At 42.4% G+C, this 27,950-nt stretch overlaps 1 protein-coding gene across 1 annotated transcript in view; it reads left to right on the top strand.

The window, feature by feature from the left end:
• ADAMTS20 (ADAM metallopeptidase with thrombospondin type 1 motif 20) overlaps positions 1-21,493 on the top strand; it is a 283,904-nt gene extending 262,411 nt beyond the window's left edge. Inside the window, exons 31-39 of the mRNA XM_082253104.1 lie at positions 3-173; positions 3,803-4,003; positions 4,591-4,720; positions 14,526-14,617; positions 15,665-15,759; positions 17,035-17,168; positions 18,086-18,177; positions 20,709-20,813; positions 21,294-21,493. Of these exons, the coding sequence (XP_082109230.1) occupies positions 3-173; positions 3,803-4,003; positions 4,591-4,720; positions 14,526-14,617; positions 15,665-15,759; positions 17,035-17,168; positions 18,086-18,177; positions 20,709-20,813; positions 21,294-21,392 (1,119 nt within the window). The 3' untranslated portion in view covers positions 21,393-21,493. The remainder of the gene's footprint in view (positions 1-2; positions 174-3,802; positions 4,004-4,590; positions 4,721-14,525; positions 14,618-15,664; positions 15,760-17,034; positions 17,169-18,085; positions 18,178-20,708; positions 20,814-21,293) is intronic.
• Positions 21,494-27,950: the final 6,457 nt, after the last annotated feature.

Below are 27,950 nucleotides of genomic sequence, written 5' to 3'. Positions count from 1 at the left end.
AGTGTTCTGCAGACTGTAAACAGGAGGAATCCAGGAGGAAGATAAAATGTATGGATAGCAATGGTACATCAGTGAATGAATCATACTGTGATGCTGCTGCTAAACCACCTGCCACTAGGAAATGCACTAATGCTGCATGCAAGTACATACTTGCCACTGAAGATGCTTCCCAGGTATGTTCACCAATAAAGTAGTTACGCTACTCATAGCCTTAGCGTATAGTTTATGGTTAGCAGTTTTGTATCTCTTTTATGAATTATTTACCTTTATATTAATCAGTACATTTTCACAAAATTGCATAAAAAACTGTACAGTGGTGATCGAAAGTTTGGGTACCCCAGGTAAAAATTTGTATACTTATACTAGTGTAAAAATTGTATACTTATACTATATGTAAACTTTTGCAGACGCCATTTTTTTGTTTTCTGTAATTTTGAAAGTGTCAATGATGGAAATAAAATCTAACTTTTTTTGACATATTATAATAATGTCTAATCTGTAATTTGATGCCTTTTGGAGATTTTTCCATCTTTCCTTGGCTTCTTTTTGCACATTAATACAAATTTTTACCTGGAGTGCCCAAACTTTCGATCATCACTGTAATCTTTGAAAGTAAATTCACAAATCAGAGTTAATCATTAAGCAATTCATATCATAGTTGTTTCCCAAAGTGCAGCAGGAGTGATACTCCCTAGTTTGTAGCAGATGGTGAGACAGGAAAACTTCAACCATAAAGTCACACTGCTTCCCTGAGCACTGCAGAAAGGTAGAGGCTGTTTTAGGACAGGATACATTAAATACTAATGTGTCAGTTATGGGTCATCTGAAAGTATATGAAAAGCTATGTAACAATGCCAAGTCAAGAAACAGACCTGAAAAATTTATCACACCACAAAAATCTGTTAGATTTGTAAAAAACAAAAAAACAAACAAACAAAAAAAGAAAACGAAACCCATAAGGGCTCTTTCACACGGGCGGTCCGATCAGATCCGCCTGTCAGTTTTTTAGGCGGATCTGATTGGATCCTCAATGCAGCTCTATGGGGCAGCGGGTGTCAGCGGAGGTCACCTCCGCTGACACCCGCTGCCATCCGCATCCGATCCTGTGCTGAAATCTGGACGGATGGAAACCCTATTTTTCCATCCGTTCAGTAATCGGAGCGGAGCGGATCTGATGAGAGCGGACAAGCGGTCCGCTCTCATCCGATCCCCCATAGAGGGCAGCGGGTGCTGAGACACCTCCCTCTCCGCTCTGCAAGCGGAGACGGAGCTGTCATCCGCCCGGCTCAGCGGGGATCGCGGATCGATCCCCGCTGAGCAACACGGATCCGCCTGCGGAGGCGGACCGTGTGAAAGAAGCCTAACTTTAACATAGTTATCCCATGCAAGCAATCATGCTGTTTTTACATTTTTCTTTGCATGCACTGTAATTTGGTATTTTTTACAAAGTTAAATAATAATTTGATTACTTAATAAAGTAAATAATAATTTGATTGATTTTTTTAATCTTTTAGATTTTAGCATCAGATATCATTTTTATGTGCTTTATGTTTTCCTTGTCAGCTGTAACCAGAGTTATAGTAGAAGATTAACCACTTTACCACCGGAGGATTTTCCTGCTAAAAGACCAGGGGTTTTTTTGCGATTTTTTTACTGCGTGACTTTAACGGACAATTGCGCGGTCGTGCGACGCTGTACCTAAACTAATTTCACGTCCTTTTTTTCCCACAAACAGAGCTTTATTTTGGTGGTATTTGATCACCTGTGCGATTTTTTGATCACGCGCTATAAACAAAAAAAGAGCGTCATTTTTGCAAAAATAACAATATTTTTCACTTTTTTTTATATGAAATTCCCCCCCAAAAAAATGTAAAAATCTAAATTTTTTAACATTTTCGGCCAATTTGTTTTACGCTACCTATGTTTGGTAAAAAAAATCGCAAAAAGCGTATTTTGATTGGTTTGCGCAAAAGTTATCGCGTTTACTAACAAAGGGAAAGATTTTTGTCATTTTTGGTGTTTTTTTTTTTAACGAGTAATGGCGGCGATCTGCGTTTTTTTTTGCGGTACTGCGACATTGCGGCGGACAGATCGGACCCTTGACTGACATTTTTGGGGGTACCAGTGACATTACTGCAGTAATCAGTGCTATATATATGCACTGTTACTGCAAAAATGACACTGGCAGGGAAGGGGTTAACTGTATTGGACAGGGAGGGGTTAAGTGTGTCCTAGGGGCGTGCTTCTAACTGTAGTGGGACATTCCTATTGGTGTAAAAAAAAGATCAACGGTTCTACATAGTAGAACCGTCTGATCTTCATTTTTACACAGGGAGAACTGACAGGCGGCTTGTTTACATAAGCCGCTCTATCTTTCTCCCGCTGTACCGGTGATCGTAGTGTGACCGGCGGACATCGGGTCCGCCAGTCACACTCCCGCACTCCTCCGTGAACGAGCCGAGGCGGGCGTGCGCCTCGGCAGGCACGCGCTCGCCTCGGCAGGCGCGCGCTCGCCCGCTATTGGCTCTAGAAGGAGTGACAGGCGAGCGACGTAGACCTACGTCACTCTGCCTGGCCGGGGCCGACTGCCGCAGTAAATATACTGTGCGCAGTCGGCAAGTGGTTAAAGAAGGAAGCCTACTTGCGGATACACTTTCCATAAGTCAGCATACAATGAAATGTTGAATAGGCTTTTATAAAGAATATTTTTGGTTGTCCCATTATACCTTTGGAAATGGGAATGTAGTTGGAATAATGCAGCTTTTTTTAAAGAACTAGGAAAAACAGCAGTTATAATGTCTATGTGTGTAAAGGCAGTCCCCGAGTTACATACATCTGACTTACATACGACTCATTCCTTCAAACGGAGGTAGACAACAGGAAGTGAGGGGAAATCTACCACAAGGAGGGGAACCCAAAAGTTTCAAATTCCAGTTGTCACAGGGACAGAAAGTGAGGTGAAATCTTCTGAACAAGGGCACAGACAGCAAAATAAACATTACAGGGGTATTAACCCTTCCCTATGCTATCCAAAACTTTAAAATATATATTTTTTTGGCTGAAGTTACACTTAAAAACTGTACCTGTTCCAACTTACATACAAATTCAACTTAAAGTGGAGCTCCACCCAAAAGGAGAAGCTCCACTTGTTTGCTTCCTCCCCCACTCTGCTGCCACATTTTGCACCTTTCGGTTTTTGACAGGTACCCCTCCCCACTTCTGTGAGACCTTTTGGCGGGAAGGTCCCTCAGAAGTTCGGCCCCCCCTTCTTCTCCTGCCGCCCGGCCATTCACAAAGCACAGTTTGCTTCACGCATGTGCAGTAGGGAATCGTCTGTGAGGCCGCAAGGCTTCACTGCCGGTTTGCCTTAAAACAAATAGTGGCAACAGCACCCGAGAGCCGATTGGAAAATCGACTGGGGTGCCGACATCGTGGGAACCCTGAACAGGTAAGTGTCCTAATATTAAAAGTTAGCAGCTACAGTATTTGTAGCTCCTGACTTTTAATTTCTTGGTGGGGGTGGGGGCGGAACTCATTTTTAAGAACAAACCTACAGAACTTATCTTGTTTGTAACCTGGTGACTGGTTGTATTGCAGTAATTAAAATCATATCAGATAGTGGCAGGATATCTTAACTTCAGAGCAGTGATGGAAGGTATTTGCCAGACCTGTGTGGAAAGTTTGTTTTATGTAGAAGTGTGTGTGGGACACAAAGACAATTTATCCAACGTATCATTGCACTTTACCTAAACCAAATTTACAGCAAGCATTCCATGACTATGAATTTATTTCTGTTTTTCAGTGTTCCAGAAGTTGCTGGTTTGGCCACAAACAAAAACTGACTTATTGTAGAGCAGTACTGTCAAAGCAAAATCAGTACGTGAATGGCTTACGAACTGCCAGTTATAAAAGCTGTCCTCTACGACAATATTCTTTGGATCACAAATGTAATGCAAAGATCTGCATCCAAACAGTATTTTGGAAAGTAGGGAAATGGAGCAAGGTGAGCTATATCAAAGCCATAGCACCTCAGCAGTTCCCATCTTAAAAAGCATTGTTTTTTTTAATTGAAGTGCCTCTTGAGCATTTTGGTTGAGTATATGGTTTTGCAGATTACTAATGATGTGATGTGTGCCTGCAGCATTTTTTGTAGCAAAGACAGCCAGTATGCAAGTGTATGGAACTCATTTCGAGAAATTGAAACCAGTAATAAACATTTTAAAATGGATTTGCCAACATGTGTGTACTGTTTGCAGTTGCTCTATTACAATACTGTAACTGAACTAACATATTTGACATGTATCTTATTAGCAAAAAACGTGCCTTCTTACATAGTTGCATAGTTTGTCAGGTTGAAAAAATACACAAATGTATCTAGTTCAGCCAATAAACAATAAATAAATAAATAGAAAACTTTCATATACAAACTCCTATGCCCACAACTAATCCAGAGGAATGCAAAACCCTAAAAAAAATAGTCCAATTTGCTCCAGTGGGGGATCCTTCCTGATCCCCCAAAGGCAATTGGATACTCCCTGGATCAACATACTAAAACTGATCTGTAAACATCTACTTTCCCTCTCTGAACAGTGCTCATCTGCATGCGGCATTGGAATTATTGAAAGAAAAGTGGTATGCATGACGGAGAATAATCGCTCAAGTGACTTGTGCCCATCACATGTAAAACCAAGATCTAGGAAGTCATGTTTGTCAAAATACTGTAAGTATTCAATTTTGTATGCATAAACAGTCACTGTCTATCTTTGAAAACAAAACAGTCTAAAGGATGTTTTCATTAAGTGCATGTATGACCTTTAAATAAATGTTGAGTAGCAAACAATAAGCAAAGCAATTATAAAGAAATTTGCATAGCAATTCACCCAGTGAGAGTGCATGCACATTTGTTCTGTGCAAATTGGGTAATTAATCAGGCTTATTCATGTCCTGGTTGAATGTTCTTCATTCATTTAAAATTTAAAACAATGTCTTTGGCCATTAGATGGCACTAAGTAACACAGGAATTTTCTATGATACTTAGCACCATTTAGTGGCCAAATGTGGTATTTTTTAATTTTAAATCAATAAAAACATTTATCCAGGGCAGGAAATAGTCTGATAACAATTTTTTTTGTCTAATCACACAGTATGAATTAACATGTAGTTTCACTGGGGGAATTACTATGCTTTTTTTTAAAAAAAAAATACAACTCTGAGTGTATGGTATATAAACAATATAATATCATTCTTATCAGTCTATACTGTAACTAAAGAGACTTTCGTGCAAGACATGTTTTGACTCTAGGCACTTACATAAATGGGCAGAGACAAGATAGAAATCAACCGTACACTGAAAGAGAAGCTGTTGTATTGACCTCCTGAAGTGCTAGGGTATTTCCAAATAGACAGAATTTCTCCACTTTCCTGTAAAGCGCAGTGCCTACTGCATGGTGGCCCCAAATAGGTGTAGTAGGTTACAATCAAGTAAACTGTATGAAACTTATGTAAAGCAAAATTCGGAGCAAATATTAAAACCCAAATTAATACAGTTCTGTATTTAATAATACATCCTGAAATATATGTTTTTGAAATGCAAACAGGGTAAGTACCTAAATTTGATTGGTATAAGCCTCTTGCAGTCCAATATGCAGCAGAGCTTAGACTTCAAGGTAGCAGCAGTTCATGGATAATAAGTTGTGCAGCAGTACAGGAGCATGCTGATAGGTGGAGAGAGCAGATATACAGAAAGAGGGGCTATTAAGTATCCCGCTTCTCCATTCACAGACCATTTAATGGCTGGGGGTGTGGAGGAGACCCGTAAGTGTTACTGAACTGCAGCAAAAACTAGGTCTCCTGCCCTGGCAAAGAAGGCTGAGTAAATTTCAGGACAGGATGGAAAACTACAAATTCTTTGTTAGGTAAAAAAAATTCTCATAAATACATTTTATCTACTGTATGGGTTTAAGAGGTTTGCCTGGAGTTCAAATTTAAATGATAAAACATTCTTTATGGGAACCCAGAACCAGGGAGACCCCTGTAAAGTTGCACAATTAGTTTGTACTCTTATGGTTAGCAAAATGTTTGCTCGCCTTATGATCAATCGCACTATGCAGTTAAGACTGTTGGTAGGCTCACAATCATGGCTGGTTTAAAGTTGAGGAGCTTTTAGATGGAGAAAACCTGGGTTTTAAAATTTGCCCATATCATATGCCACACTTTAACGCACTCATTTGCATTCTCATATCACCCTCAATTTAATCGTTTCCCTTCTGCACCAACAACTCTCCTTGCCATCTCATGTCCCTTCACTGGAGCCCCTTGTTTTCCCCTGCAGTGTGATATCACTCCCCCAACCACAAAATTTTCTCCAGCAGTTGCATGGCAAGTCAACTAATGAAATACTTTTGACATCCCATACCATTGCTCCATGGAGATGACAGATTGCCCTTGCTGGAATTTCAGAGCTTCCAGTACCAGACATTAAAATTAACAGTTTAACAGAGAAGGTAGCTATGAGCACTGTGTAGAGTTTCTGAGCAGTATACAGTGACTGAGAATCTGCTTGATCTGCTCTCATTGTGTTTGTCCACTAGAAGGCAGCACACAAAGTACACTGTCTTTACAGATATTTTTACAGGATTTTTCTGTGCCTGTTGGTAAATGTGTCCCTATTCATAATGATAACTGACAGTTAGGCATTGCAGCCTCTTTCTATTACATTATGTTCTAGTAGAATGTAAGGAAAATTTTAAAGCAGAGGCATTTCGTCATGAAAGCTATTTGTGACTGACATACAGTACATTGCAACATAGTTTTTAGGCTGTAGTTTTAGTAATAGTTTTGTACATTGTTTAAGATTAGATTTTTAACTAAGATTTCGATTCAGGTATTGCTTGCTGTAGTCTTGTTATCGCGGACTTAGTTATAGTCCCTTAGTCATGATTGTGACATTGCCCACAATGACTAACCACTGGCGAAGTAATACATTTTCTTTCAAATGTTGTTTTAGATAAACATGTAAAATAGTTGAGTTTGAAATCTATACTCTTACCAATATGTGTTATTATGTTAAAAAAGTGTATATATGCATAATTTGTAATAATATATGTACATGGGGCAGCCATATTTGCACATAACATATGTATGGTCTTCTTCCTGCTTTATAGACATACCCATGGTTGGGCTTTATGACACTTTCTCATAATTAAAAAGGTTTGCCAATCCACTAAAAAATATTTTTCTCTGTGTGGCTAACAGTGGTGATCGAAAGTTTGGACACCCCAGGTAAAAGTTTGTATTAATGTGCATAAAGAAGCCTAGGAAAGATGGCAAAATCTCCAAAAGGCATCAAATTACAGATTATACATTCTTATAATATGTCAACAAAAGTAAGATTTTATTTCCATCATTTACACTTTCAAAATAACAGAAAACAAAAAAATGGCGTCTGCAAAAGTTTGGGCACCCTGCAGAGTTAATATCTTGTACTGCCCCCTTTGGCAAGTATCACAGCTTGTAAACGCTTTTTGTAGCCAGACAAGAGTCTTTCAATTCTTGTTTGAGGCATCTTTGCCCATTCTTCCTTACAAAAGTCTTCCAGTTCTTTGAGATTTCTGGGCTGTCTGTCACGCACTGCTCTTTTAAGGTCTATCCATAGATTTTCAATTATGTTGAGGTCAGGAGATTGTGAAGGCCATGGCAAAACCTTCAGTTTACGCCTCTTCATGTAATCCCCCGTGGATTTCGACGTGTGTTTAGTATCATTATCCATTTGTAGAAGCCATCCTCTCTTTAACTTTTTCACAGATGGCATCAAGTTACCATCCAAAATTTGCTGAAATTTTCTTGAATCCATTTTTCCTTCTACTCGTGAGATGTTCCCTGTGCCACTGGCTGCAATACAACCCCAAAGCATGATTGATCCACCCCCATGCTTAACAGTTGGACAGAGGTTCTTTTCATTAAATTCTGTGCCCCTTCTTCTCCAAATGTACCTTTGCTCATTCCGGCCAAAAAGTTCAATTTTAACCTCATCGGTCCACAGAACTTGTTTCCAAAATGCATCAGGCTTGTCTATATGTTCATTTGCAAAGTTCAAATGCTGATTTCTCTTACGTCCTCCGACAGTCGCCGCCCCTTCCCAATTCGTCACCAATGGGTATTGACCTTTGCTCCGTAGGAGTAGCTAGGCAACAAGAATTGTTAATACAAAGCTTTTAACATAGACACACCCCTAAAGCTGTTATTTTGTCAGCTTTAGTTTAGGGATCTTCTGATGAAGTATCATCATGCGGAGCTGGGTCTCGGACTGGCCGCCCTGCATCCCAGGGCTGATAGCCAGTTGGATCCCCAGCCTGCCATCGAGCGTTCAGCTTAGGTTTTACCCTGGCACATTGAACGACCCATCCCTGCTCGCTGCAGGGATGCTGCCTGTGAGGTGGCTACCTCACTGGACGCCATGACTGCGGTCCGCAAGCGTCCTGGCTGCGGCACTCCCTGTCTGCCCTGATAGCGGTTTGTCGCTGAAGACGGTTCCCCACGCCATCTGGTATGGTAAGCACCTTCTGTGTGGGGGCCTTCTGTATGGGTGCAGTTTGTGGCTGTGTATACCCTCCATGTCTGTGTAACTGCGGGCTCCCTGTCAGATCCCTGTGTGGCTGCATGCCTGTGGGCTGCGGGGGGGGGGGGGCATCCTGCTCTGCTGTTTTATTATGCTCTGAGTGCAGTTTGAGTGCAGACATGTGTGTGTGCGGCGATTGCTGCGGCGATCCACCATTTTATTTGACTGTATGCTGTGACCGGCCCTGTCTCTATGCAGCGCCGTGTTTTGGCGCCATTCGCCGACATTTTGGCGGGCGATACTGTCCATGCACGTGGCGGCGCCATTTTATTGTAGCCTTTTTTCCTCTGCCGAGCGGCCATTTTGCTGGAGCCTTCCATAGGCAATATCTATCAGTCAGCATTGCATCACTTCCTCTTTCCCCGGGAACAGCGATCGGTGGCAGCAGTCTGGTGTGCTCTCTCCAGGTTTTTACCTGTCTGTCCTGTCATTCCTTGCTCAGTGTTTGTCTATCCCTGCGGGGTCAGTGCATACAGCAGTGTGCGGTGGGCTGCGCTCGCCGTGGTTTTAAAGGGCCAGTACCTTTATTGCTTTTCTGTACTGGGGCATGGATTCTCAGGATAGCAAGTTTCCCCCCGCCCTGGTGGGGGACCAGGGGGCTGCCGCGCCCTCCGAGGGGACCGATCTGACCACTGTGGTGGCTTCCTTGGTGTCTCAGGTGCAGATGCTGCTGGCTGAACGATCCGCAAAAAGGGCCAGGTTATCCATATCCTCTGATTCAGAGGGCGATGTGGCTGCTGTGGCTGGCGTGCCCTTCTCAGGGTCCCGCTCATCTTTGGACCTTGTGGGGTCTGAGGGAAAGCCTGAGGTGGAGGGAGTTGATGTTTCTCCCCCTGGCTCGCCTGAAGAGCTTGCACTCATGAATGAGCTAATTGCTTCCATAAAAGACACCTTGCACCTGGAGGATGAGCCTACTCCTCCTACTAGGACGTCTGCTTTTGGAACACAGAGGGCTCGCAAATCAGCGCAGGTTTTTCCCTTCCCTGCTGAGTTTCACCATTCGGTTAATGAACAGTGGCGCAATTTAAAGAAGCCTTTTACTGTGCCAAATAAGTTTAAATTGCTTTATCCGTTTGCGCCTGCCACCGACGAGCGTTGGTGTGTGGCGCCTCCGGTGGATCACGCGGTAGCCGTTTTGAACAAAGCTACTGCGGTGCCTTCTGAGGATGCCCCGGTTTTCCGGGACCCTACGGACAGGAGAATAGAGTCTCTTGCCCGTCATGCCTATATGGTGGCTGGTTCTATGCTGAAGCCTATATTTGCTTCCATTATGGCGGCACAGGCTGTTGCTGATTGGACCAAGATGCTCAGGCGCACCTTGGCGGCTGATTCCGCTCCACCTACCACGTTGGCTATGGTGGACCAGATCCATCAGGGTGTCATGTACTTGTGCGATGCGGACTTGAATTTAGCTCCCTTGGCTGCGCGCCTGTCCAGCGTGGCGGTACTGAACCGTCGTCTGATTTGGCTGAAGAATTGGTCGGTCGACCAATCTTCTCACAAGACACTGGCGGATTTTCCCTATGCGGGGTCTCGCCTGTTTGGCGAGGCTTTGGATACCGTGATAAAGGGGGTTACGGGGGGGCAAGAGTACTCTTTTGCCCCAGTCTTTCAAGCATAAGTCTTTCCGTGGTAAACGGAATTCCTCGTCTAGGTCCTCTCAGGGGTCCTTTCGTGCCTTTCGGTCGCAGACCAAGGGCAAGCCCTTCAAGGGCCAAGGCTCTCAGAAGAAGCCGTGGGCGGGGAAGCAGAAGTCCGGCCAGTCCGGTTCGTCTTCCCATACCACTTCCACCTGAAGGGGCGCCCTCACCCGTTTCTGGGGTGGGGGGACGTCTGCGTGGTTTCCTACAACCTTGGATGGCCCAAGTTCGGGACAGGTGGGTTCAGGAAATCGTTCGATCTGGTTACAAGATCAAATTTCTCTCTCGGCTGGCGGGCAGATTTTTTCCCTCAAATCTTCAGCTGTCTCCGGAGCGCTTGCAGGATCTGCACCTGGCGGTGCGGGACCTGTGGGCCCAGGGGGTGGTGGTCCCGGTGCCTCATCGGGACAGATTTCGGGGGTTTTATTCCAGTCTGTTCACTGTGCCCAGAAAGGAGGGCAAAGTGCGTCCGATTCTGGACTTGAAAGCTCTGAACCGCTTTGTGCGGGTTCGCAAGTTTCGCATGGAATCCCTGTGCTCAGTGGTGGCTGCCCTGAGTCCGGGAGAATTCATGGCCTCCATCGATCTGAAGGATGCGTATCTACACATTCCCATTTTCGAGGGTCACCAGAGGTACCTTCGATTCGCCATTGTGGAGGATCACTACCAATTCGTGGTGTTACCTTTCGGTCTCGCTTCGGCTCCGCGGGTTTTTACCAAAGTGCTGGCGCCGGTCCTGGCTCTGTTACGAGCACAGGGCATTGCTGTCTTGGGGTATCTGGACGATATCCTGATAAGGTCAAATGCCAGTCAGAGCCTGGTGACCGACCTGTCCACCACGATGCGGACTCTGCAGGAGTTCGGTTGGACCGTAAACTTTCCGAAGTCGACTCTGTGTCCTTCGGTTCGCCTTCCCTACCTGGTAATGATTCTGGACTCGGTCCAGGTGAAGGTTTTCCTGCCGGAAGACAAGCTTCGGACTCTTCAGGACGAGGTCAGGTCCCTCAGGGACATCCGACACTCGTCTCTTCGGACATGCATGAGATGTCTAGGTCTAATGGTCTCGTCTTTCGAGGCGATCCCTTTTGCCCAGTTTCACACACGGGGTCTCCAGGCGGAGATTCTGACCGAGTGGGACGGGCGGCCGCAGTCCCTGGATCTGCGGATCTCGTTGAGCCACGGCACCAGAAGGGATCTTCTGTGGTGGCTCCAGTCCCCGGCGGTGTCGGGGGGGCAAGTCTTTTCATCCATTATCGTGGACGGTGCTCACCACGGATGCCAGCCTGTTAGGCTGGGGTGGTGTTCTGGGCGTTCTGTCCACCCAGGGAACTTGGGCGGAGGAGGAGTCCTCACTTCCGATCAACATTCTGGAATTGAGGGCGATAAAGCTTTGCCTTCTGCGATGGACGGACCGGCTTCAGGGCCGTCCGGTTCGGGTTCAGACGGACAATGCCACCGCGGTGGCCTACATCAACCACAGGGGGCACCAGGAGTGCCCGAGCGGCTCGGGAAGTAGCCGACATTCTATCTTGGGCCGAGACGCACGTCCCGGCGATAACGGCAGTTCACATTCCGGGGTGGAGAACTGGCAGGCGGATTATCTGAGTCGCCAGACCCTGGACCAGGGGGAATGGTCCCTTCACCCGGATGTCTTCCAAATGTTGTGCGCGAAGTGGGGTTTCCCAGATGTGGACCTGTTCGCGTCTCGTCTGAACAACAAGGTGGAAAGGTTCGTGGCAAGGACGCGCGATCCTCGGGCAGACGCCTCAGACGCGTTAGTGGCGCCCTGGCATCAGTATCGTCTGATGTATGCCTTTCCACCGATTCAGCTGCTGTCCAGGCTTCTTCGCAGGTTAGCCTCGGAACCGCACACGGTGATTCTGGTAGCGCCGGACTGGCCTCGCCGGTCCTGGTACGCAGACCTCGTAAATCTGGCGGTTGACGCTCCGTGGCGTCTGCCGCTTCGAGAAGATCTCCTGTCTCAAGGGCCGATATTCCATCCTGCTTTACAGTCGCTGGCTTTAACGGCTTGGCTGTTGAAAGCCAGGTCCTGAGGGATAGGGGTCTCTCCCCTGAGGTCATTCCCACCTTGATCAAGGCTAGAAAAGCCTCTTCGGGTAAAATTTACTACCGTACTTGGAAAGCGTATTTTGCCTGGTGTGAGGCCAGGGGGTATTCCCCTCGCTCATACTCGGTGTCGAGAATTTTGGCTTTCCTCCAAACTGGAGTGGACCAGCGTTTGGCGTTGGCCACGATTAAGGGTCAGATTTCTGCGCTGGCCGTTCTTTTTCAACGCCCTGTGGCGTCTAATTCATTGGTTAGCACCCTTGTTCAGGGGGTGCGTCATTTGGCCCCTCCTAGGAGGGACCCTTTACCTCCATGGGACTTGAACTTGGTTCTGTCCGTGTTGCAACAGGCTCCCTTTGAAAAGATCAGGGAGATCTCGTTGTCTCTGTTGTCCAAGAAGGTTGCCTTTTTGGTGGCGATCACTTCGGCTCGCAGGGTGTCGGAGCTGGCAGCTTTGTCCTGCAATTCTCCCTACCTGGTGGTCCACAAGGATAAGGTGGTCCTGCGGCCTAACCCATCTTTTCTTCCGAAAAGGATTTTGGATTTTCATCTGAATGAAGACATTGTTTTGCCTTCGCTCTGCGCGAAGCCTAAGCATCCGAAGGAGGTTGCCTTACATTCCTTGGATGTTGTCCAGGCGATCAGAGTTTACCTGTCGTCCACAAAATCTTTTCGCAAGTCGGATTCTCTCTTTGTCCTTCCTGAGGGACCTCGGAAGGGCATGGCGGCGTCGGCTGCGACTATCGCCAAATGGATCAGACAGATCATTAAACAAGCCTATGCCTTGAAGGGGAAGGTCCCTCCCTTCCCTGTGAAGGCGCACTCTACCAGGTCTTTGAGTACGTCTTGGGCTTTCCGGCATCAGGCTTCTGTGGCCCAGGTGTGTAAGGCAGCGACTTGGTCGTCCGTTCACACCTTCTCAAAATTCTATAAGGTGGATGTTCAGGCATCGGCTGATGCCTCCTTTGGCCGTAAAGTTCTCAGTGCGGCAGTCTCCTAGGGTCCCTTGTTTTCATGGGCCTTTGGTTGTTGGGGTGTTTTACCCCTGGGTTACTTGTTTTTTTTCCTGGGTTGTTGCTCCTGTTGAGCATGTTTTCCTATTGCCCAGTTGGTTCTCTTACTATGGTAAGGTTCCTTTCTCTGATGTGGGTACTGCGTTGCCTTTTCTACGGTTGCGTCTCCCACCCCTCATGTCTACACTGCTTTGGGACGTCCCATTGGTGACGAATTGGGAAGGGGCGGCGACTGTCGGAGGACGTAAGAGAAAACTGAATTTTTGTAAAATCTTACCGTAAAATTCCTTTCTCTGAGTCCTCCAACAGTCGCCGCCCCCCCGCCCCTCTTTTAGGGTTTTTGTGTACTCTTACTGCTATGCTACCAAACTGAGTTGGGAATGCTGGTGCAGGGAGGTATTGACTGAGGGAACAGCCCCTAGGGGTGTGTCTATGTTAAAAGCTTTGTATTAACAATTCTTGTTGCCTAGCTACTCCTACGGAGCAAAGGTCAATACCCATTGGTGACGAATTGGGAAGGGGCGGTGACTGTCGGAGGACACAGAGAAAGGAATTTTACGGTAAGATTTTACAAAAATTCAGTTTTTTGTGGTGAGGACGTAGAAGAGGTTTTCTTCTGATGACTCTTCCATGAAGACCATATTTGTACAAGTTTCTCTTTATAGTGGAATAGTGTACCACAACTCCAGTGTCTGCCAGATCTTTCTGGAGGGATCGTGCAGTCAAACATGGGTTTTGAATTGTTTTTCTCACAATCCTGTTCTGTCTGATATTTTTCTTGGTCTTCCAGATCTTGCTTTAACTTCAACTGTTCCTGATGACTGCCATTTCTTAATTACATTCCGAACAGAGGATATTGACATCTGAAAATGCTTTGCTATCTTCTTATAGCCTTCTCCAGCTTTGTGAGCCTCAACTATTTTCATTTGCAATTTTTTTGTTTTCTGTAATTTTGAAAGTGTCAATGATGGAAATAAAATCTAACTTTTTTTGACATATTATAAGAATGTCTAATCTGTAATTTGATGCCTTTTGGAGATTTTTCCATCTTTCTTTGGCTTCTTTATGCACATTAATACAAATTTTTACCTGGGGTGCCCAAAATTTCGATCACCACTGTATATCTTATATATATTGCATAATGATATTTCATAGTTTTTGCATGTACCTTTATTTGGTTCTTCCTAGGTGAATACAAGAGCTGCAAGGAAATACGTCTTATTAAAAACACACAAGATGATGGTGAATATACACTAAAAATGAACAACAGAAAAGTCAAGGTATATAAGTTAAAGGAACACTTTGTATATTTATGGAAACGGGTACTAAACCTAGATCAAATTTAATCTAATTTGCTGGCAGTCTCCGCAATTATTATGTTTCAAAGTTCAGGCTAATATCTTTATTGGGTGCAGTATAGTACAAATGGTATTTCATATGATTCGAAGCCTTAGAAAACATTCAAATTACAAAGGTTAAGTCAATAATTTAATACTAAAAGTGGAACTGCAAGGCGCTCTACTCTATATAGAGGGGCAAAGCCCATTACTAAGGCAAATGAAAAAAATGAAGAAAGTACTGGTCTCTTTAATCATATAGACTGTTTTATTAAAAATCTGCTGGTAATCAGACCCGTTTCAAGGATCTGCCTCTGCTTTCTCAGGGCTTATTGGTGAGTAAACAGAGAGTAGCAGGAGAATAGCTGAAGCTCCTAAGATTGTAACCAATATGCTCAGAAACACAATGATTACAGGTGCTCCATAGTTCAGGAAAGCACCCTCAATAATTGTGTTTCTAATTGATGTGTTTAAACACATCCATCATCTCTGAAAAAGGGGACACAGATCCCTAAAACCTGTCAAGTTACATTTAGACCTTCAAAAATATATATTATTCATGATGAAAAAGAACAGTACTTCTTTCAATCTCTTTATTCCCTTTGGCAAGGGGCTTTACCCCTTGCCTGAACCTATGGATGTCGATTAAATCTTTTACCTCTGAAGATCCTTTCTTTTTCTCCAAATCAATGATTTGCCATCTAAAAACTGCAAATGTTAGAAATGAAACAAGACTGATGACTGCAAGATTTCCATTGTTCTAAATAGGTCAAATACCTGTGACCTGTGTTTCCTATTAAAGAAAAGGAAATGCAGATGTGTGGTTAATGGCAATAACAAACTTGATCCTGAGAAAATAGGAAAGGAGTGAATTTGGTGGGCATATTTTTTTAAAAAAAGAAAGATCCTCTGGCTGTACTACAATATATATATATTCCTCCATTTTTCCATACTCCATTTTGTATGCATTTTTTTCTGCATTTCTTGTAGATCTATTGCGCGGGCATGGAGTCAGATAGCCCAAAAGAATATATAACTTTAATTAAAGGTGAAGCTGACAACTTTTCTGAGGTGTTTGGATACAGGTATTTTTATATTTTACGCAAAATGTGATTTTATTTTGACTGAAAAGATGAACAGTCTATACAGAAGACAATGACATCAGCATGCCGCTGCTTGATGGCATGTTTGGGAACACTGGTTTTGCTGCTGTAGCTAATACCATGGCTGATACTGACACTGATTTTGTTTATATTTTTATTTAGATATATTTTTCATGTTATAGATAGGTACAATTAACTAACTATACTGCATATAAACGATATGCAAAAGGAATAAGAGGAAATCATGTAAAACATTGCCAGGCAAGAGATGCTAGGAGTAGTGAGTAAAATAATTCTAGAACAGGGCCAACGTGGAGGTCAGTTTCTCAAGGAGCAGGTACATGTGGCATGATCGAGTTACAGGCAACAGGATAAAGATCAAAGGTTGCAGAAAAAGCAAACATGCAGTATGGGCATCAAGATAAAATGTTGAGGAGGAGCTAACTATCACCCCAGCAGCCAGCATCAGGTGAAGACTATTTCCTGGGACCTGCTGACTGCTGGGAGATACCTGCACTTAAACTGCACTATATAGGTCCGTTGATCCAGTACCACTATCTGGTCTTCCAGCTCCTAACAGACTAGAGACAGCAGCTAGGTTACTAATTCTAAACCACTGAGAAAGGAAAACTGAAAGCAACTGCTGCTGTAGTAAGAACTGCAGTGCACTGTAATGTGAGAGGCACTGTGTGGGTTCTGAGAAGCACCAAACCTGAATGCAACCCCAATTGTACTCAGAAAATGGGGAATGTGCTCCTGCTACACTTTTACATGAGACCAGGAAGCAACTGAAGAAATGTAAAGTAAGAATGATATACTTTCTTACCTATTGTGCAATGCTAGCAGTATAATGATTAAAAATAGTTAAAACTCACAATACCATGCAAAAACTTGTGGTGCAACTTTAGGTGTTTAAATAAACCTCTATGACTAAGCACCAGTGGGAAGGGAAAAATGTGTCAGGGGCGTGGCTGTGGAGTTACAGACTGATGCCATTTACATCCTATTTCATAAGGTGGTGTGTGGCTTTCTTCTGTCCCTGCATTAAAAATATTTATTGTTAATTAAGAGTTTAGATTTGCTTTAATACTAACAAGGCGCTAAAACCAAAGCATACTGTCAGTGACTAAAGCGCTAAAGCATTTTGTAATGTTTATGTACAATACTTATTACTACATAATTTTGCATCAGTCAAGTAACTCCCATATCAGTATGCCATATTTTCAAATGTAAATTCTAACAGTTATGTCTTTGTAGGCTAAAAAATCCATATGAGTGTCCTTTTAATGGGAGCAGAAAACAAGACTGTATGTGTAAAAATGATTACCTTGCTGCTGGCCTCACTGTCTTCAGTAAAATACGATTGGACATTATCTCAATGCACATCAAAAGTGAGTTTTCAAAAAAACATTTAAACCTTTCTAAGGGCAATATGGGGGCTGCTATTGCTAACCTTCTTCTAAAAATGCTACTTACCTGGCTGTTATGCTAAATCAGTGGCTTCAATACTATCTGAGACACTGAGCTGGAACAAATATGCTGCTTGGGAAAGTCAGATTAAAGTAATGCCTTGTACACACAATGAGATTATTGAACGATCGATCGTCCCTTTTTTTTTGCATGCTAATCTCATATCGAAAATAAAGAGTTTACTAAAGTTATGAAAATTATTGTACGAGAGAATACAAATTCAGAAGGGATGTAATGTGTTGTAGTGTATTTGTATTGAATTTTTGAAAGACAACTCTACTGATTAAATGAAAATCATACGATCTGATATTTTCGTTCTTGTCCGATTGGATAATATTGAATGAGCTGTCATGACTGGCTCTCAAAAGCTGTGTACTAACGATCATATTATCGTACGAACGCATCAATAGCAGTATTTTTCGTACAATTTTCTGATTATGTGTATGGGCCTTAAGACCTCCTTAATAGCATACTTGTTCTGGGTCAGCAACTCAGAGTTGAAGCAAGAGACAGACAACTCTCATTTGCAGAATGAGAAGCCAGCCTTGGCAGCTTCCATGTTTTTCTCAAGAAAGTGTCCCCATAGGGAAATTATGTACTGTTTTAATATTTGTACTGTTGGTGCTGCATTTTATTTAGATAAGTCACACTAACTGTGATATGGTATATACATATGAAATTGGATAAAATAATACTTTACCAATAGGGCAAACTAACATACATTAGTTCAAAATATGAACAGATATGAAAAAAAAAATTAAAAAATAAATAAATAGATAAGTAGTAAAGTTCTGTGAGTGCTTGCTTGTCTGAAAAAATGTTTGTTTTAAATTTATAGCTACAGATCTTCTGTTTGCTCGAACAATGCTTGGTAGAGCTGTTCCATTTGCAACAGCAGGTGACTGCTACAGTGCTGCCAAGTGTCCACAGGTATGTCCACTTTTTTTTTCTTGTTCAAACATTTTATTAAGGTTTACAAGTGAAGTAAAAAGTCCAAAGAACAATGAACAACAGAGTAGATACATCATTAAGCACAATAACAAAGTGTTACAGAAAGCTGTAAAAGCAAAATAAACGATGCGTATAGGTGGATACAGGAGGTAACCACAGTATGATAAAGAGAGGAGGCGGGTCGGCCGCAGCCAGCAGCCAGCACCCAGGCACCCCGTATAGGGAACATGCTGTGCCTGTGTGGGGTGGTGCAACGACCGCCAACTATCCTGCAGAGAGAAGTGTCATTGAGAATCATCCAGAAGTTGTAAGAAAAACAAAGCAACAGTGGTGAAGTTAAAAACCATGTTTGAGTTAACAGGGGGTTACAGTTGAGGATTGGAAGAAGGGTCATGGACCCAGATGTGTTCAGAGTCATAACCGTTCCTGTAGGGGTTCATCATACTTGGAACGCATTAGCAACTGTAGTATGGGTTGATACAGGGGGAGAAAGGGAAGTGGGAGAAAGAGAGCTCAAGGAGTGAGAGAGGAAGAGAGGGGGTTAGGGATGGAGGGGGGAGAGGGGAGGGAAAAGGAAGAGGGGTGTCGCCTGGGGGGGGGGGAGAACTGGCGCCGTAAGATTAACTCAGCTAAGTATAAGGAGGTGCATCAGAGCAACAGAAGAGAGGTATCGAAATTAGGTGGGAGGAAATGGTCGACCCACGGTTGCCAGAGCCTATCGTATTTGTCAACTTTGTCTAGTAGTACTGCTTAAATTTTGTCATGAATCATGGCTTTTGTGATTCTATGCTTTACTTCAGGTATTGGTAAGTGTGGGGATTTCCAGGCTTTCGCAATGGTTTGTTTAGCTGCAGTAGTAACTTTTAAAAACAATTTGTGTCGGGATCTGGAGAAACTGTCCAGTTTCATGTTCAAGAGGGATCTGGGGAGATGGATGTGTCCAGCAAGGTGGAAAGAATATGGAAGATGCATTTCCAGAACTCCTGCACTTCTGGACACATCCACCATATATGGAGGTGGGTACCGGTATCTGGGCAACCGCGAAAGCACGTCGAGGGATAAGATGCTAGATACTTAGCTACACGTGCAGGTACTAAATACCAGTGCAGGAGTACTTTTTTAGTTAGTTTCAGAGGCCACTATATTCTGTGAAGCTGCCTTTGTTGCCTGCCAAATTTTGGACCAGTTTTCAGGGTCTAAGTGTAGTGCTAAGTCTAGTTCCCATTTATTGGTGTAGGAGGGAGGCAACTGGCTGGGGGAATCTGAGAGCCTGGAATAGAGAAGGGATATAAGGCCACGGGCATGTGGGTCACGCAGGCAGGCGTGTTCAAACAAGGTCAGGTTGGGTAAGGTAGAGTCAGTGCGAATGCATTGGGTTAGAAAGTGTTTAATTTGAAGATATCGGAAAATTTCAGAGCTTGGTAAACCGTGGGAATCACGGATGGCCGGAAAGGGTTTCAGTGAATTAGAGGCAATAGGCGAGTGAGCCTGGACAAGGCCAGCAGCAGACCAGCTATGGAACAAAGATGGGGATTCCCATGCAGGGGGGGAAGGATGGATTTTGCAAGTATGATAACAGGGGGTTATGGGGTGATTGGAGGTTAAACTTAAACTTCAGAGTATCCCAGAGATGTAGAGAGTGACGTATAATAGGATTAACAATCGACTTACGGTCAATGGGTTTTAGCCATAGAAGGTATGTCCACTTTTTTTATCTTCTTCTGAATATTTTATGAAAAGAGAGGTCACGGCAAAAAAACAATGGTGGCAGTATCCACATACAGGTTTCAAAGGATACCTGCCTACACCTTTTGTCTAGAATTCCACTTTATGTTCTGAATACCTTCTTCCATATTTCTTCTGAGAATCTTTATACTAGATTTACTGCTTTTTCACAGACTTTTTCCCTTTGAGGCTCCTATATTTTTCAGTGTTTTATTTACTGTTCTGAACTTTAGAAACTTCAGTCTTGCACTGTTCATGTGCCGATGCATAAGCTATGGACTGTAATAACTTGTCAGTATGTCAAATAAAGTTAGCAACATCAGCTCCCATAAATCTATCCTCACATGTTTCCTTTAAAGCATTTTCACTGTTTTAATTACTTTTCCAAACTCTAAATGCAGGAATGTACTATTCTATTTTCCTTTAGGCTTAGGTTTGTCATTTAAAAATCTGCCAAGTCCCTGGTAATGTCAACCATGGATTCCAAAAATAACTGGTTTCAGTAGGTGACTAGTAACATATTTCAATTCTGTTTCTAATTTTTTTAAGAATTTTAGAGAAGAAATACCAATATTTAAAATGTAAATGGCTTTTATAATAACTTTTCAGCTATGCAATAAGCCATACCATGCAATAATCCATACCTGTAATGCAGCTTTAGGAAAGGTCTTACCTTTTTTCTCTTTACAATTACTGAAAAGCGAAGACTTGAGCATGCCAACACTGTACATGCTCTTGTGAAGAAAGAAAACAATCAGGTCTTACATCCCTCTCCACTATTACAGGGGCAGTTCAGCATTAACCTCTCAGGAACAGATTTTCAAGTATCAGATGCAACTAAATGGATGGCTCAAGGAAATTATGCAACTGTTAATGTGCACAAATCACAGGTAAGTTTTAGGAAATGAGAATCACAACAGAAACCGCATCTAGAAACTTAGTATCTATCTTTTCATTTAACAACATTTATCATTTCTTGTTGTAGTGACAAGATTTTATACATTCTTGTTTTATCAGTTAAAGTATCCGTTCTTATCAATATAGTATAGTGTGAACACATCATTGGTAAATGCATTCACCCTAATTTATCAATATACCTTTAGTAAGAATTGTCTGTCTGTCCCCTCTGTCATTCAAAAAAGCTGAACTGAAAAATGGCAGTTCAAAACTGATTGAGTGCTTCTGGGCAATACAAACCATTTTATAACGAAAGGCCTTTCAAAAAGTGAAGCCTGTTGTTTTGTGTTTTGTTGAGGTAGAGAGGAAGACTTGATGATTGCTACAATTTAAGAAAAAGAATGTCATGTGATTTTTCTGATGCTTTGTATATTATGTGACACAAATGTTAAGTGTGTGTGTTTGCTCTTTAGGATGGGACTAAAGTATATGGAAGATGCGGAGGTTATTGTGGGAAATGCATTCCCAATTCAGCTATTGGTCTCCAGGTTCAAGTACAAGAACGTCAATAAAAGAGCAGATGGGTCATATATAGGTGCACTGATTATTGAAAATGAATGAACAATCACAGTTTTTGTGGCCCTAAAGTTCTCAATTCAGATCTATTCAAGAACAGTCAAGGTCTTTGGTATGACTAGTAAAGGTAAAATGATTGCATATGACTGGTAAAGGGTCAGTGCCTGCTTGTATTGATGGTACATAAATCAACTCAACACATCATCATAGTTGTCTCATAGTTCTCATGAGACAACTCATAGTTGTCTCAGGACTGGATGTATTGACCAGACCTGGTCAATAAAGGCCCGTACACACGTACCGATCGTCGGCATACAAACGTCGGTGGACGAAGGATCTGCCGATTGTACGCGTGTTAGTATGGTGCCTCCGACAGATGTCTGCGCACAATCCGCGGACAAAAGTCTTTCGTGCAAACATGAAAATATTTGTATGCCGACACCAGAACGGACGATTGTTCGCCTGTCAGTACACAATTCGGCCGACAGACCGCAGATTTGCAAGACTGGGCATGCTCAGAAAATAGAAAACACAGGGAAAGTTAACCATTACATGACATCACTTCTGCAGTCGGCGGACAAAATTCTTGTGCTGTCCTTGTGCTGTCTTTGCACTTTTCAGCAGACACCGACATCCCGGGGAGAAAAGAGGAACATTTGTAAGCCGACCATCGGTACGTGTGTACGGGGCTTAACAATAATCATCAGATCTGAGTAGAATAACTGGATCATATTACTAGATTTTTAATTGGTGCTGTTACTTACATGGGAACATTGCCATGGGAAATGAAAAATAATAATAAAAACAAAATAACATCCCAGTTCGGTAATACATTTGCTGCAATAAAATGTTTTAATAGGCAGTAATGCCCATTTTCAGGAAAGTGACACTCCTCATTTGGTATCAATGTGGGAGTTTATATTTATAGTATAGGCTTTTTGGGCTGGGAATATGTAAATTATAGTCTTGATCAGCCATGTTCTTGGCCTAATAAGATGTAAATGTTGTTGGCCATTCCTTGGCATTTGCTACAGGATACATCAAATTTCACAGAGGGGCTAAACTGGACAAAGTACATTTTTTTAACTTGTGATTTTGACAAGGATAAAAATGAAGTATATGGGACCCCTAGCAAAGTAGGAGATCTTTTTGGAATTGGTTTTCTACCTTGCTTGTGACTGAGATTGTTGAAGTTCTCTCACAGATCTATACAGGGAGTGCCAGGCTCTATCCCGATCCTATAGCAACTCACTGCTGTCCTCTGTGTGTCTTAAGTCTGTCCCAGCACTGCTGGGCCTTTCCTAAATTGTAAAATATCTGTCACAGTCTCACAAAAATCAGTGACCCCCTAGGGGCATAGAACACATTTTCCCTTATCTTTAATAGCACCAAACTATCTGTTCTACATAATGCATTAATCCCCAAAGTTGCTATATAAATGCCAGATTTTCAGAAAGTACATATTCCCATATTGCTGAACACACCCAGCCCCTCCTCCCCAAGTGACATAACTTAATCTTGGCAATTGGTTGCTCTGGCATTATGAACTGCATTTTGGGAGGAGGAAGGGATGAACTTGATTGTTCCATACTTGGAAGTTAGAATTGCCCAATGACGTTTGCAGTGGCTCAGATCAGGTACTCTATGGGAGAACTTAAGGTATTTTTTGATAATGGGGGCTACCTACTGTGCACCTGCATTCTCTTATCCTATCAAAGATTTTCAAATCATCCCTATTTAATGGGGATTCATTCATGCACATGAACTTTAATGGCACCCCACTCTTAGTCTGTAGAGTTCAGTATTGAGCTGGCCCACCCTTTGCAGCTATAACAGCTTCAGCTCTTCTCGGAAGTCTGTCCACAAGGTTTAGGAGTGTGTCTATGGGAATGTTTGACCATTCTTCCAGAGCACATCTGTGAGGTCAGGCACTGATGTTGGACGAGAAGGCCTGGCTTGCAGTCTCCATTCAAATTCATCCCAAAGGTGTTCTGTTGGGTTGAGGTGCAGGCTAGTCACGTTCCTCCACCCCAAACTCACTCATCCATGTCTTTTTGGACCTTGCTTTGTGCAATGGTCCAAATCATTTGGTGTAGGGGGGATTATGGTGTGAGGTTGTTTTTCAGGGGTTGGGCTTGGCTCCGTAGTTCCAGTGAAGAGAACTCTTGAGGTGTCAGCATACCAAGACATTTTGGAGAATTTCATGCTTCCAACTTTGTAGGAACAGTTTAGGAAACTGCGCACTGCGCACCAATGCACAAAGCAAGGTCCACGAAGACATAGATGAGCGAGTTTGGGATGGAAAAACTTGACTGGCCTGCACAGTCTCCTGACCTCAACCCCATGGAACACCTTTGGGATGAATTAGAGCAGAGACTGCGAGCCAGGCTTTCTTGTCCAACATCAGTGCCTGACCTCACAAATGCGCTTCTGGAAGAATGGTCGAACATTCCCATAGACACACTCCTAAACCTTGTGTACAGCCTTCCCAGAAGAGGTGAAGCTGTTATAGCTGCAAAGGGTGGGCCTACCCAATATTGAACCCTACGGACTAAGACTGGGATACCATTAAAGTTCATGTGTGTGTAAAGTCAGGTGTCCCAATACTTTTGACAAAATGGTGTATGTTACCATGACACATTACACAAAAACACATACACACTACAGTCAATAAGTCCTGGATTGTTTGGTCTGAATGATTTGATCCATGAACATACCTTCTGGTATTCCCAGTTGGAACATTTGGGAAAATAAAGCCAAATGCTCTATTCCACCAAAATACTATTTACAGCAAGTCTGCCTTCCCCTATGTTTTCTTAAAACTGAAAGGGCAATGACATGGCTACAATTGGGGCTGTTGGCAAGTGTGTATAAAATGATTATCATAGTACATACCCTACCTCTTAACCAAGTTCTTTTTAAAGATATATATGTAATATGCCTACATTTTTGCCTATATTTTTGTATTTATTTAAATTATTTTTAGATTTATATGAACTACTGCAATCAATGGAAAACTTATGAAGCATTAAATTGAAGGATATTAGAAAAAAGTTTTTCAACTAGTAAAGCAGGATCATATAGCTAGTAGTAGTTACTTTTAACTGACTTGTTCGATAATGTTGAAGGCAACACTCTTCCAAGTAGCTACTTGAATAAGCAGTGAGATGTTTTTTTACAGATACATTACAGATCAGGTCCAATTTAATGGGGCTAACTACTATTAGATATAACATGACCTGGATAAATGAAAACCTTCACAGAGAAACCAAAACCGAACGTCTCTATCAGACAAGAGCACACTAAAATTTAACAATGGATTAAATATGGTGCCTTGGATTACATTTAATCAGGTCATATTCTCAGGTATTATCTTTCTTTTAAAAGGAGAGTGATTTTTCTTTACTTTTAGTATTTTTTTCTCTCTCTCTTTTTTTTTTTAACAAATTATGTTTATTAGACAAAAAATTACATTTTATTTACTGACCTTTGATGAAAAGTAATCAACTGGTCATCATGGCAGCTGTTACCTAAAAAAGCAGTAAAGAAATCTTAGTATGTTTGCACTCTGAAAGATTAAAATGCTAGGGTTACATAAGTATTTTGAATCTTTTGCTAAAAGTTTAACCACTTGTTGACAGTCATCTCATAAGCAGCACTTTGATTACACTGCACTGCAAATTGGGTGACTGTCTTAGAGTTATATCTCTAAGGCTCTGTTCACATTTAGGCATTTTTGGGTGATCTGCTCTAAGCCTCAGCTCTAAAAACGCCCAACAATACAATTCCCATTAATTTCAATGGCCCCTGTTCACATCTGAGCGTTCTGTCACCTTAAGGCTATGTTCACATGTGAGCGTAGCGGATCGCGTGCAGAATCACCGCGATTCTGCCCACGATCCAGAATCATTGCAAATCGCGGGACGCCTGTGCGATGCCCGTGATTTGCAATGGCACCCCAAACGCTGTGCGATGTTGCCGCGATTTCCGCAAACAGAATCGCGGGACGCATGACGCACAAAAGAAGCTCCTGTACCTTTTTGGGCGTCATGCGTCCCACGATTCTGTTTGCGTGATGTTACCGCGATTCGGCAGGCGGAAATCGCTGCAACATCACACAGCGTTTGAGGTGCCATTGCAAAACACGGGCATCGCGCAGGCGTCCCGCGATTTGCAATGATTCCGGATCGCGGGCAGGATCGTGGTGATTCTGCCCGCGATCCGCTACGCCCACATGTGAACGTAGCCTAAGCAAAACGCCCGTCGCTCTAAAAAAGGACATGGGCTTCTTTTTTGGCAGATTACAGGCGTTTTTATTTGTTTTTCATTGGTCACTTGTCAACCTAAAAACGCCTGCACAAAAACACCTGTAAAACGCCCGGAAAAACGCCTGTAAAAATAGCAATGAATAGATGTGAACGTAGCCTTAGAAGCATGTGATTAAAATCTCCTGTGTAGTATTAGCAAAAATGTTACCTTAAAGTACATCTATCATGAGAAAAATAAGGAGGCTGCTATTGCTGTCCTTCTGGAAATGTTAGTGTGACTGTGTTTGGCTTCAGCATTTCTAAATCACTGACCTAGAACAAGCATGCAGCAAATAATAGAGAAAAGGCAGGGTTCTGTATCTTTATATTTATCAAAGTACTGAAGCCAAAGCGTTAGAATGGCAAAGAAACAACTAGCATATTTAAGGAGATTTCAGAAAAGGCAGCCTTCACTTTTCTCTTGTGAGGATTTTCTTTTAAGCGAACTTATACTTTGCCTGGACTGAACAAGGTAAACTATTTACTCAATTTCAGGCTCCACAAGAAATCTGTACTTACCTTTACCATCCACTGCTCAAGTCCAGTTCTGGAGCACCAGAAACTTTTGTGCAAGTTTTTCCTTTCACAAAGTAGAAACCTGCTTAGGCTTATTCCATCTCCCCTCGTGTGAAATCTTTTTACTCAGATTCTGTCAGAACTCCAAGTAGGGACCTCAAAGTTTAAATGTTTTGCAGCAAGTAAATATATTCAGTAATATGCTAACAGGAGAAGCAAGAAACATAAACGATTTATTAATGATACTGGGAGGCCTTATCTCACAACTACCTAACCATAAAACATTCAAATAGATTATAGAATTATTTTCTTCCTCTATTTTATGCACTTAAAATAGCACACCAGATAACAAATAAAACACTGTGTGATCAACAAGATATTATCATAAATTCATCATATTTTAGCATAAAAACAGAGCACATCTCTAAATATTATTAATTGTACTATGACAAAGCTTTCTAGATACTAAGATGCCAAGTCTTCATCCTCACCTTACCTATACAGAACATTCCCAGAGTAAAGAAAAAGTACAATTACTACATAATCCAACAGAGCAAAACTGGAAAAGCTTGTACTATAACATACTTGGTATGTTTACCACACCACCTAAACAAATCAAAACTACATATTAAGGCAAGCAAGTAAGTTCCACAAATAATGGCATGTGGGAAATCATGACAAAGCTGCATAAGAGGTTGGAGCGGTGGGTGAATCAGCAGAACCGCACTAACTTAGGGGTCCTACATGGTAACTGTAGAGTTGTGGCCATTGTGAGCTGCATTGCTACAGTGATTAAGTAAAGCTGTAATACTGAGTTGGGGCTGTTAGAAGTTGGCCTCCCCTAGAAGCCAGCGCAGACCTCCCATGTTGTGGGAAGTTCTGGGCTTATCACCCTTTCCTTTCCTGCATGTATTAGATTATTGCCAAGCTCTGCTGGTGGATTGGGGTGCAGGGAGGCCTAGGGAAGGTAAATATAAATTCCTTGTGGTGTCTGCTTTTAAGTGAACCTATTCATTTTCCTAATCCTGCCAAAGAACAGGTTTGCCTTAAAGTCTGCCATAAACGCTTTGAATATCAGCTGGTTCAGCAGGGACCCGCCGAGATTCAAACCATATATGAGCATGGTCTCCCCTGCTGAGAGAACAAAATCTCTCTGCAGATGTATTACCCCATCAAAACTGGCTGTGTTGATGGGGGAATGGAGCACCGTCTATGGCAGGCTTAAGGCTAGGGCTACATAGGCAATTAAATCCTTTTGCTGAACTGAAATTGATGCACTTGGTAGCAAAAAACAAAGTATTTCTGTAGTATAGAGATGTAATCAGCTATGTAATCCTAGGATAAAATGAAACTCCACCCAGTGTTCACTTTTTGTATGCTGCCAAAACAACAATAAGATCATTTTAAAAAAAATCTATATATTTTTGTTACTTTTTTGTCGATTTATGTACAGAATGCACAGGCATCACTATTTATACTGAAATAACAGAATAACACTGTTCCAATGAGCACATTAGTGAGCTTCCTAATGGTCCATGTGTCCTGACTGGTAAATTGCCCAAACAAACCTAACTAATTGACCAATCCACGGTTATTTCAGCAGCTCCTATTGAACCAGAATAACAACTGATTATAAAAGTATCACTTATCTCTATTAAATTTGACTGAAATCAGCATATAAGCTGAAGAGATGAGCCTGGAAAAGGTACTGTAGCAGGAGAATAAATCATA

Source organism: Pelophylax lessonae (assembly GCF_965119305.1).
Source record: "Pelophylax lessonae genome assembly, chromosome: 4".
Taxonomy (NCBI): Eukaryota; Metazoa; Chordata; class Amphibia; order Anura; family Ranidae; genus Pelophylax; species Pelophylax lessonae.
The sequence above is the reverse complement of the archived record's forward strand: the minus strand, read 5'-3'. Positions and strand labels throughout refer to the sequence as shown.